This window comes from Oncorhynchus mykiss, chromosome 4, assembly GCF_057628025.1.
Source record: "Oncorhynchus mykiss isolate SJ-2025 chromosome 4, ASM5762802v1, whole genome shotgun sequence".
Taxonomy (NCBI): Eukaryota; Metazoa; Chordata; class Actinopteri; order Salmoniformes; family Salmonidae; genus Oncorhynchus; species Oncorhynchus mykiss.
In genome coordinates, this window is record NC_143025.1 from 30970332 (window position 1) to 30982975 (window position 12644).

Genomic DNA, 12644 nt, shown 5'->3' on the forward strand with positions numbered 1-12644 from the left:
ATCAGAACATTTACCACAAAATATTGATAAACTACTGGGATATTTCTTCACATTATAAGCCCAGCAATGTGCACACTGCATTAGGCTGGCTATAAGCAGGAATGTTCCAAATTGCAATTAGCGGGAAAATACTGTTCTCAAAAGTGACCGCAAATGCGATTATGCATGTAATGCTTTATTATAAACGGTGAATTTATGGTGAAAATTATCTTCCCCAAACTTGAAACTCATGCGCTGCCAACACCGGTTGTAAAGCAGATAAATGTGCTTATTTTTAGTTAATTATTTTTAGTTAGTTATTTGGCCACTTTAGTTGTGATACAAACCGTATCAAAACATATAAGTCTATGAGCTAGCTACATGAGATGTCCGACTATGATGTGAAAAAAATCAGTGCCGTTTCTTGCCTTACTGCACACGCTGGGCATCATTCACATGTGATAATACATCATTCACATGGTATAATGTTGTCACCCATCAGACTATTCTTACTTTAATCTTGTCTTTACATATACTAAATAATATGTGTGAAATTAGTTTGGATTTAGACTGGACCATTATCATGCACCCATCTCAGAACAGGGGCAGGGGAAATGTATATTTTTTTGCATTGATGCCAGAGTGATTAGAGGGACAATGGAGTGCTGAGTACCAGGCAGTTATCAAGTTTGGTAGGCTACTAATGACCATCAGCAGCATCAAAGCACAGTTTTGGAGAAGCCTAGTTGCCGTGACTAAACGGTCACGTGGAATTTGACTGCGGTCATGACTGCCGGTGTGGCAGTAATACGGTCACTGTAACAGCCCTAATACTGCCCAATCCTACCCATCACTAATGGTGAGAGATGTGAAAGGGAGCGGAGTTACAGCCTCGCCCTATCCAAAAGTAGCAGTAGGCTGAAGTTACAACCCGCCTTTTTCTTGACAGATAGCTGAACTAGCCAATTGAGTTGTTTCGAATTTCGTCCTGGCAGCTGAGTTGTTTAGAGATGCGTCCTGAAAGCAAAAATGTTTAAAAAAAAATCCTGATCAAGGAAAATGACAAAATAATAAATCAACTATTTTCATAAGCATCTGTGATTATAAATCATGACGTTACGTTGGAACTACTTGCATTGAATAAATGCTATTTTATAGTCTCAAACAGCAATGCCTATATGAGGTCCTTCCATACAGGCGTGCCATTCTGGAGTGATGCTTCTATGCAAGCTGGAGTGATGCTTCTACTGATAACATGATCAGTAGGCTAATATACAGTGAGCTCCAAAAGTAATGGGACAGTGACACACTGTTGTTTTGGCCCTGTACCCCAGCACTTTGGATTTACAACAATATGACGATGAGGTTGAAGTGCAGCCTGCCAGATTTAATTTGAGGGGATTTTCATCCATTTCATGTGAACCATTTACAAATTACAGCACATTTTGTACATAGTCCCCACGTTTTTGGGGACCAACAGTATTGGGACAAATTCACTTGTATGTGTATTAAAGTAGTGAAAAGTTTAGTATTTGGTCCCATCTTCATAGCACACAATAACTATATCAAGCTTGTGATTCTACCAATTTGTGGGATGCATTTGCTTTTTGTTTTGGTTGCTTTCCAGCTCATGTGAATGAGTGAGAAAGTTAGACGCACAAATACCATACCCCCAAGACATACTAACCTTTCCGATTATTTTGCGACCAATATAAATGAATGGTAAATAATGTAACGTGTCACCTTTATTGCAAATAATAAAATCGAATTTCTAAACACTTCTACAGTAATGTGGATGCTACTGTTTACAGATAATCCTGAATGAATTGTGAATGGTCAGCGAGAAAGTTTGACGCACAAATATCACCACCCCAAGACATGCATTTTTGGGGGAGTATATTTGTGCATCATTATTCAGGATTCATTCAGGATTATCCGTAATCATGGTAGCGTCCATATTAATGCAGAAGTGTTTCGAAACATTCTATACTTGATTACAATAAAAGTGACTCCAAAATGACAATACATTATTTACCATTCATTTCTATTAGGCACAAAATGATTTGAAACAACCAAAACAAACAGCAAATGCATTCAACAAATATGTATAGTCACAAACTTGATGTAGTCATTGCATGCTAAGAACATGGGACCAAATACGTAACTTTTTACTACTTTAATACACATATTTGGCCCAATACTTTTGGTACCCCTAAAATGGGGGAACTATATACAAAAATATTGAATATCGGCTTAAAATACTGGCCATCGGCCTCCTTGACACCCCAAAAAAACGGTATTGGCCCTAAAACAAATCCACGTCGGCCGTTCTCTAGTGGTTACCTCAGTCAGCTTCATGCCAGGTTTGACAATCTTGGCCACGGCGGCTGCAGTTGGGGACATGGTGGTAACCGTTTCCTCTGACAGCACTGAGGCTGCACCTGCAGGGCATGGAAATAGACAACCATGCAAACAGGTTCCTCCTCCATTTTGTAAGAATATGTCGAAGATAAATACACAACGCAGAGAAAGTAAATAGAAATAACGATCAATGGTAAGTGTTTTTTCTGTAATAAGGAATGATTTATCAATGGGTCAGAGAAAATGGCAGGAATTTGTCTATACAGTTAGCCTGAAATAGAATACTTGTTATTTGGCCATGTTGTACTGCAAGGACTTCTAGTTGGTCAACCACAGGCTAGGGCTGGGTTATAAAACTAGATCCTGTCCCTTTCTTCTGGGGAGAGAATCACTGGAGAGCATCACTGAGGACAGGGGAGAATGACCATCTACTACTTCCAAGCATGATTTGTGCATTTTGAATAGACCTATTTTCCTCCCCCTGATTTGCTTTGGGGTCTGTGTTATTAAAGAATAACATCAACTGCTAACAATTTCACACTAAAGTCTCCAGAGCATGATCAAAGAAACCCCATCATCCTAAAACAAGAATGATTTGTATTCGGATGATGGGGTTTCTTTGATCATTCTTTGATCAATAGAAATCAGACTGTGGCCAGTTTGTCAAATCTGCTGGTAATGATGCTAACTCGGAGAGACAGCATCCCTATTAAAGTAATTTGAAGGTCCAGTCAACTGTTCAGTAAAAAAAACGCTGATTTTTTCTTAAGTCTGACCTCTGAGCTTGGTGTCGGACAGAAGTTCGTTGGCGTTGTCCAGTTCTTTCTCCAGACTGGAGATACTGTCCTTCAGCTCAGCAGCCTCCTTGATCCGACAGGCATCCATCTCCTGCAGTTTCACCTCCAGGGCCTTGTTCGCTGTAGAGAGGAAAGGAGAGGAGAATTCAGACTAATGACAAATAAAGTTAGCCTACCAATGACAAGAAAACATAGTGCCTGTGTTAGACAGTTTTGCATTGAGACAATAGTTGTGTGTGACTGTCTTTCTGGTCTCTCTCTCCCTCCCTCACCTTCTACAGCATCCTTCAGCAGCTTGTGCAGCTCCTCTACAGCCCCACTCAACTCCTCACTCTTGGACTCAGAGTCTGCAGCAGCTCCCTGGGAAGACAAGGTAAAGGGTTGTTGGCCAGTGTTTGGACAGGAACAATTAATGCACTTATTAGCTAAATGATTCACTTCATCCACCATGAAAATGTAACATGCACCTGTTAACTAAAATGGTCACCAAAAGCTTACCCACAAAAAAAGCTATTTTTTTGTAACTAAAGTAAAAAATTATTAAAAAATAAAGAAAATACTGTAGAATGGCACTGGAGGGAATAGCAGCCATTTTATGGGCACTTGGCCAATTATGCCATTTAGTGTTTTTTGCGCTGATCTTAAAAAATGTTCGACATAATGTTTCTGGCACTGTTTCCTATGACCAAAAATAGCTTTTGGACATCAGAACAGCGATCACAAACCTCTATTTGGATGAGGATTTTTACTTTAATGAGTCTGATGCGAAGGTCATGCTTTCTCATACCGGACAAGGCCCAAATCCCAGACACTCGAAAAAGGAAGAGGCGGTGTTACAGAGACCAGCGTGCGGGATATCTGATGAGACTATGTCGGCGATAAACCGCGATAAACCGCCTCTGCCCTCCATTCGATTGGCAAACCTGCAATTACTGGAGAATAAACTGGACGAGCTCCGTTCGAGACTATCCTATCAAAGTGATCTGAAGAACTGCAATATCCTTTGTTTTCCGATTCTTGGATGAACAAGGACATGGAAAATATAATTCTAGCTGTTTTTTCTATGAGAACAGCAGTTGTGTGTCTCTCTGTTTGCAACAGCTGGTGCGCGATCTCTAATATTAAAAGGAAGTCTCAAGGTTGGAATGCCTCATGATAAGCTGTAGACCATATTATTTACCAAGAAAGTTTTAGTCTATACTGAACAAAAATATAAACGCAACATGTAGTGTTGGTCCCATGTTTCATGAGCTGAAATAAAAGATCTCAAACATTTGCCACATGCACAAAGCTTATTTCTCAAACATTTTGTGCACATTCCCATTAGTGAGCATTTCTCCTTTGACAAGATAATCCATCCACCTGACAGATGTGGCATATCAAGAAGCTGATTAAACAGCATGATCATTACACAGGTGCACCTTGTGCTGGGGACAATAAAATGCCACTAAAATGTGCAGTTTTATCACACAACAATGCCACTGATGTCTCAAGCAATTGGCATGCTGACTGCAGGAATGTCCACCAGAGCAGAAATCGTCTCAGGGAAGCTCATCTGCGTGCTCGTCGTCCTCACCAGGGTCTTGTCCTGACCGCAGTTCGGCATCCTAACTGATTTCAGTGGGCATTTCAGTGGGCAAATGCTCACCTTCGATGGCCACTAGCACACTGGAGAAGTGTGCTCTTCATGATAAATCCCGTTTTCAAATAGCAGACAGTGTGTATGACGGTTTGCTGATGTCAATATTGTGAACAGAGTGCCCCAATGGTGTCAGTGGGGTTATGGTTATGGGCAGGAATAAGCAACTGACACAATTGTATTTTATCAATGGTAATTTGTACATACAGAGATATTGTGATGAGATCCTGAAGCCCATTGTCGTGCCATTCAGCCGCCGCCATCACCTTATGCGTTTCAGCATGATAATGCAAGGATCTGTACACAATTCCTGCAAGCTGAAAATGTCCCAGTTCTTCCATAGCCTGCATATTCACAAGATATGTCACCCACTGAGCATGTTTGGGATCGACGTGGAGGACAGCATGTTCCAGTTCCCGCCAATACCACTGGATGCATCCCCTCCTTAAGAAACCAACACTCGACTCAACTGACATTAAAAACTATAGACCTTTTTCACTTCTTAATTTTTTTGTAAAACAATTGAGCTTGCTGTCTCTGATTAACTTTCTCATTATCTCTCTCAGAACAATCTTCTCGACACTAACCAAGACGGGTCACTCAACGAGACTGCTCTACTCTGTGACATGGAGGCTCTCCACACTGCCAAAGTTGACTCTCTCTCCCCTGTTCTCATCCTTCTAGATCTCTCCGCTGCCTTCGACACTGAACGTATCAGATCCTCCTAGGGCTGGGCGTCTCAGGATATGCACACTCTTGTACTGCATCCTACCTGGCAGGCCGCTCCTACCAGGTGACATGGAGAGGATCTGTGTCTGCACTACGTACTCTCACTAATTTTGCCCCCCAGGGCTCGATTCTAGGCCCTTTCATTTTCTCTCTATACACCAAGTCACTCGCCTCCATCATATCCTCACGTGGTCTCTCCTATCATTTCTATACAGATGTCAACTACCCCCCCACCCCCCCCCCCCCCCCCCACCTCAACTTGCATGTCGACCCACCACCTCAAACTCAACAAAACAAAACTGCTCATCCTCACGGGAAGGCCTGCCTGCTCAAAGGCCTCCATCACAGCTGACAACTACACAGTGTCAACCTCCCAGAGTGCAAAGAAACTTGGTGTGACCCTGGACAAAACCCTGTTTTTTTGTTTTTTTTTAAAACATGAAATCAGTGACCCGCTCCTGCAGGTTCATGCTCTACAACATCCATAGAGTATGACCCTACCTCACACAGGAATTAGTGCAGGTCCTAATCCAGGCACTTGTCCTCCCCAGCCTGGACTTCTGCAACTTGCTGTTGGCTGGGCTTCCCACTTGACCAATCAAACCCCTGCAACTTCTCCAAAAAGCAGCAGCCCGCCTGGTTTTCAACCTTCCCAAGTTCTCTCATGTCACCCCGCTCCTCTGCACACTCCACTGGCTTCCAGTCACTGGCTGCACACTCCAATGGCTTCCAGCTCGCATCCACTAAAAGACCATGGTGGTTACCTACGGGAATAGCAAGAGGACTGCCCCTCCCTACCTCCTGGGTATGCGCGAACCCTACATCCCAACCCGATCACTCCGTTCTACCTAGGGGAGGGCAGCTCCCGCTCAGCCCAGTCCAAACTCTTGTCTGTCCTGGCGGTGGAACCAGCTTCCCCTTGAAGATAGAACAGCAGAGTCCCTACCCATCTTCCGAAAACATCTGAAACCCTACCTCTTCATACAGTATCTTAAATAATCCTCTTCCTTACCTCAACCAGCACTTGACCCCCACACACCTTCTAGCTTTGACTCTACGGATAGCCAAGTTGAGGAAAAATGTACTTTTATGCCTGTGCTGTGTTGTCCCACCTAGCTATCTTAAGATGAATGCACTAAGTCGCTCTGGATAAGAGAGTCCGCTAAATGGCTAAAATGTAAATATCCAGCAAATTCACACAGCCATTGAAGAGGAGTGGGACAACATTCCACAAGCCACAATAAACAGCCTGATCAACTCTATGCGAAGGAGAGGTGTCGCGCTGCATGAAGCAAAATGGTGGTTACAACAAATACTAACTGGTTCCGATCCACGTCCCTACCCTTTAAGGTATTTGTATTCGCAGTAGTGATGCACAGACATGTTTGGCCGATACCGATATTTTCCTTGACAAAAAACCCGTCATCGATAACTGATATTAAAAATGTTAGCGGCCTTTTAAGGATTCCAGTACAGTTAAATAGTTAACATATGCACGGACGCAGCGTTCTAAGGCACTGCATCTCAGTGCAAGACGCGTCACTACAGTCCCTAGTTCGAATCCAGGCTGTATCAAATAAGAACTTATTTTAGATGATGACACCTAGCTATATAGTTAGCTAGCTAAAGATAGCAAAATGACAATCTGTTTCAGTAGCTATGCTTTTGGGAAAGAACATTGTTTCCATCCATGAGCTAGCTAGCTTTTTTTTTTGACCAGCACAGTAGGTGCTTGAGACAACTTTACCAGCATCATAGCATACGTATCGATGAATCGTTGTGACATATGAAATACGAGTGATAGTGTATTCAATGTGTAATAACTACACTAACAATTTATGAACGCTTTAAATTATGCGACGTGTATATTCAGGTCCTGATTGGTCGACAAGCTTATGACACTATTTAACGTGTATCTTTTTTGACACGCAAAGGCTCAAACGGCATTCCATAGAAATCCTGGTTGAGAATGAAACGACTGAACAACGAAACACCACAGCAAGTGAAATAAATTGGTTTTGATTATGTTTTACTGCTAATGGGGACATACGTAAATACCAACAAAACAACGTTTTGGTCAGTGTAGTGTGTGTGTGTAATCTTTATTTAACTAGGCAAGTCAGTTAAGAACAAATTCTTATTTACAATGACGGCCTACCCCGGACGATGCTGGGCCAATTGTGCGCCGCCCTATGGGACTTCCAATTACGTCCGGATGTGATACAGCCTGGATTCGAACCAGGGACTGTAGTGATGCCTCTTGCACTGAGATGCAGTGTCTTAGACCGCTCCATCCATGTGTGTGTGTTAACTATTTAACTGTACTAGAATGCTCAAAGGGCTGCTAAAATTTTAAATATCGGTATCGAGTTTTTTGTCAAGGAAAATATCGGAGCTCATAATCGAACAAAAAATGTCATATCGGTGCATCACTACTTTTACCCCTACCTTACTCCTTGTATATAGCCTCGTTATTTTATTGTGTTACCGTTTCCTTTTTTTGTGTGCTAATTTCCCTCACTTTTTAACTCTGCATTGTTGAGAAAGGGCTTATTTATAAGTTTCACGGTAAAATATACACCCGTTATATTTGGTGCATGTGACAAAGACATTTGATTTGAAAAGCAAAAAAAATTTACCGATCAAATTAGCAAAATCTGTAATCATGACTGATTTTGAGAGCTATAGAGTACTCATTGGAATTGAAAGCAAATCCTAGACTTGTTCTACATACCTTGTACAAGTTGGAGAGCTTTATGTTGGCATTCAGCTCATTCCTAAACTTCTCCTCCATGCTAGCGTGCTGCTCCTTAGCCTCTTTCAGTTTGCTGATCATGTCTTCAGTCTGCTTCTGAAGGCTTTCACTTGAAGTCTTTAAACTTGTCACTTGGTCCTGGACTCTGTTCAACTACAAAAACAACCGAAAACATAATGTTGACACAGTAGATGGGGATAAACCAGTCAGGTAATAGTTTAGAGACATTGTCATATCAAAAACATACTCAATAGATGAATATGAAACCAGCATGTACAGTTGTCCCAACATAACTATTTATGATAGAAAAATAATGTTTTTTTACTGTTATGTCTTGGTTTACCCCATTCAGACGCTAACTACGTCAGAGATCATCAACGAGGGGCTATGCTTTCTCTAGAAAATAATGTTTTTTTACTGTTATGTCTTGGTTTACCCCATTCAGACGCTAACTACGTCAGAGATCATCAACGAGGGGCTATGCTTTCTCTAGAAAATAATGAACGACGTGGAAGGTGGAATGGAACTGACATTCCACGGAGTTGCATTATTTTCCAGAGAACGCAGAGCCACGAATGGATTATCCCTTTTATACCATGGCTATAATTTAACACATTTGCAGGTAGAAATGTGTTCAACATCCACTGAAGTAGCTACTAGCAAGTTTACTAGATAGCTACAGTAGTTGCCATGGTATCCAAACGTAATTGCTAGTTTAGTTAACTAAACTATCAAGTCCTAGCTTGCTATTATGAAAATCGAATTCAACAATGTCAATAATGTTTTCAATTCGACTTTTGCTTTCAGAAACAGCTCAATAGAAAATATCAGAATGAACTATAGCCATTGAATTCTACCGTGCTGATACACCATGCGTAATAGGGAAATAATGGATGCTATAGAATGCCCTTCAAGCCAATCATAAATGAGTATTCAACAATGCCATGGAGTTTTGTTAAGAGCCCGGATGCTTGCTCTAAACATTGACAAGCATCGCTTGCAGTACTGCTTTGGAAACATAAGGATTGTTCATATCAGCGATAAATTATTTCCCAAAAATTAAAAAGGTTAAATAACTTCATATCTTTATAACGGTAGGGTTCCCACATGGCCATATTTCCATGTTACAGAGCTTGTTTACAGAAAACAGAAGGAAAACAGAGTTGGGCCGCCAGTGCTAATTAGGTGTCTGCGTCTCCGAACACCTGTGTATAAACGGAAGACTGACGCCACAAACGTGTTGTCAATGAGAAATACTGTCGGCTGCAACCGTGGTAAAAACGGTTATGTATGTGTAAATTTGCATTTGTGAAATTATTTTTATGTAATATGAAAATAGTCTTATGTTTCTAGAACTGTATCGCAATTGAGAATCAATTCACTTTTAGATGGAGTATTTGGCTGTTTTGGCTTCCACAGCCAATTCACCTGTAACAGAACATGTAAGGTCCTTGGACTATAAGGAGTAACGTTAGGCTCCTTTAGTCCATTATTGGGCTTGTCTTGGTCATACCTCATCCTCTTTGTTCTCAAGGCTGCACTTGAGCTCCAGGATCTCGTTGCCCTTCTGACGTGACAGGGCCAGCAGCTCCTCACTCTTAGCCTTGAGCTCTCCATTCAGCCAGGCCGTCTGGTCCTGCAACAGCTCCTTCTCCTGCGCCATACGCTTCTCACGGTACTGGAGGTAATAGGCACAACAGTGTGGATTACACATATGATGCATTGGATCATTTTAACACCTTCCTTAAGAGCTGGGTCCTATTCAAGAGTTCACAAGTTACAGAACATTCAAATAGGCTCACCTTGATGTTGACCTCTGAGGATTCGAGCTCATCCAGCTTGAGCTGCAGCCCCATCTTTGTTGTATTGACTTCTGCCACTTTGTTATTGAGGTGCTGCAAGTCCTCTGATGATCAAATAAATCCCATAGACATTAGATAAAGACTGTGTGTGTGTGTGTGTGTGTATATCCCTCCACATAGATTCATCCATACCACTCAGATAGTCCACTTCCTGAGATCTCCTCTCCAGTGTATGCACAAGCTCCCTCTTCTCTGACTCCAGTTCATCTTTGGCTTTTGAGAACTGGACCTAGAATAAAAATGTGTACATCTATATTAAGCCCCAAAAGGTGTCAACACCAACCGTCAAAGAGGTGACAAGATCATGAGTCTCACCTGTTCAGATGTAAACTTTTCTTGGTTGATTTCACACTTTTTATTATTTTCCCGCACACTCTTGAGTTCTTCATCTATAGAAAAGAAGAGCAATTTCATGAAATGGTAGATTGCCATCCCCCATTCTTTAGTCATGGTCAGTAAATAGCCAAACATGCATCACATACTAGTGTTTACATGTATGCAGCAGTCATTAAAGAGACTTTGGCTGGATCATATAACTAGTTCCACTTACTGATCTTGGTGAACTCCTCTCGGAGTTTGTGGTGCTGTTCAGTCTGGGTCACAAACTGTTCCTGACTCTGCTCAAGACGCTGCACTTTCTCAAATAACTGTTGTTCTGCAAGAGTGACAACAACACATGTCAACTTGGCTGCTCTCGTCTTGAAAGCTAAATTATAAATCAAAATACTTTAATGAAGTTGCCTAGCTACTTCCACGTTTAGCTAGCTATAGGGACAGAGAGTAGAGAAGTTTTCAACAAGAGAACGCAGGACTCTCCAATCCTATTCCTGGAGAACATACAGGAAGGAGGGTAACGTTAGCGCTCCAGCAACAGGGGAGACCCTGAGCTAACGTTACCCTACTCAGTCATTCATTCACCAGGTTACGCCAGACAGTACAGCTAACGCTAGCTAGTTACAGTAGCAAAGCAATTTAGACATGGTCGATAAACAATGTTGGAAAGCTATTTTTGAATCCATCATATTCCTCTGCCTTGAAAACTAGCTAGTAAACAGTTGTCGATGCTGCCGGTCAAGGCCATCCACGCGTTATCCTACTACGTAGTTAGCTGGGGCTGTACACATATAATGACCTCCTATTCGGCCATTTCTTACCACTATCGACTCTAAATTGCTCCTGGTGTGACTTGAGGAAATCTATTTCATATTGCAGATCAGAGATGAGCTTTTCCAGTTTATTTTGAACAGCTTTCGGGAGTTTCGTTATCTCAGCGCGCTCCAGAGCTTGTAGTAGCACTGCAGACATTTTCTCCTCACATAACACCTGGATCTGAGCAGGCGCAGTGACTACTTGTTCTCAGTGACCTGTGTGGTGAGATACTTTTTTTTTGTTTTTTTTAATTATTTTTTATTTTATTTGTATTAACAACAAAACAATACATAAAGCACATGAGGGAACGCAAGCATACATAGATTACAAACAATGGACAATCGAGCTAGGGGGTACAATATTACATTACAATTACACAAGGACCTTAAGGGACATGCATACACTTACAATTCTAACAGCTTTTTTGTTAGCAGAGCATTTAACCGTCTTAAAATACAGTTCGATTTCTTTTTGTAGGGTACGAAAATGTGGTTTTCTGTTTACATTTGTGTATATGAAATTTGGCCAAAAGAATAATGAAATTAATTACATAATGTTTCAGCTTATTTCTATTGTATGTAAAGAATCCAAACAGTACATCTCTCCACAATAGTGAGGTAGTACAACTCAAATTAGTCAATTTGAGTTGACATTTTTTTACACTATCAACCTTACAACAGGTGCAGTAACCTGTGAGCTGCTCTGACAGCTGGTGCTTAAAGCTAGTCAGGGAGATAAGTGTTTCCAGTTTCAGAGATTTTTGTAGTTCGTTCCAGTCATTGGCAGCAGAGAACTGGAAGGAGAAGCGGCCAAAGGAAGAATTGGTTTTGGGGGTGACCAGAGATATACCTGCTGGAGCGCGTGCTACAGGTGGGTGGTGCTATGGTGACCAGCGAGCTGAGATAAGGGGGGACTTTACCTAGCAGGGTCTTGTAGATGACCTGGAGCCAGTGGGTTTGGCAACGAGTATGAAGCGAGGGCCGGCCAACGAGAGCGTACAGGTCGCAGTGGTGGGTAGTATATGGGGCTTTGGTGACAAAACGGATGGCACTGTGATAGACTGCAACAAATTCATTGAGTAGGGTATTGGAGGCTATTTTGTAAATGACATCGCCGAAGTCGAGGATCGATAGGATGGTCAGTTTTACGAGGGTATGTTTGGCAGCATGAGTGAAGAATGCTTTGTTGCGAAATAGGAAGCCTATTCTAGATTTAACTTTGGATTGGAGATGTTTGATGTGAGTCTGGAAGGAGAGTTTACAGTCTAACCAGACACCTAGGTATTTGTAGTTGTCCACGTATTCTAAGTCAGAACCGTCCAGAGTAGTGATGCTGGACAGGTGGGCAGGTGCAGGCAGTGATCGGTTGAAGAG

General features: G+C 41.8%; 1 protein-coding gene across 12 annotated transcripts in view; it reads right to left on the reverse strand.

Annotated features, from left to right (window-relative positions):
- The window catches only part of LOC110521687 (nucleoprotein TPR), a 37543-nt gene extending 26068 nt beyond the window's left edge, over nucleotides 1–11475 (reverse strand). For all 12 annotated transcript variants that reach the window (XM_090231862.1, XM_090231861.1, XM_090231860.1 and 9 more), the window contains exons 1-10: nucleotides 11277–11475; nucleotides 10673–10777; nucleotides 10438–10511; nucleotides 10255–10351; nucleotides 10063–10166; nucleotides 9774–9938; nucleotides 8240–8413; nucleotides 3410–3497; nucleotides 3117–3257; nucleotides 2323–2420 (exon numbers count right to left, since the gene is read on the reverse strand). In XM_090231862.1, the coding sequence (XP_090087988.1) occupies nucleotides 2323–2420; nucleotides 3117–3257; nucleotides 3410–3497; nucleotides 8240–8413; nucleotides 9774–9938; nucleotides 10063–10166; nucleotides 10255–10351; nucleotides 10438–10511; nucleotides 10673–10777; nucleotides 11277–11427 (1197 nt within the window). In that variant the 5' untranslated portion in view covers nucleotides 11428–11475. The remainder of the gene's footprint in view (nucleotides 1–2322; nucleotides 2421–3116; nucleotides 3258–3409; nucleotides 3498–8239; nucleotides 8414–9773; nucleotides 9939–10062; nucleotides 10167–10254; nucleotides 10352–10437; nucleotides 10512–10672; nucleotides 10778–11276) is intronic.
- Nucleotides 11476–12644: the final 1169 nt, after the last annotated feature.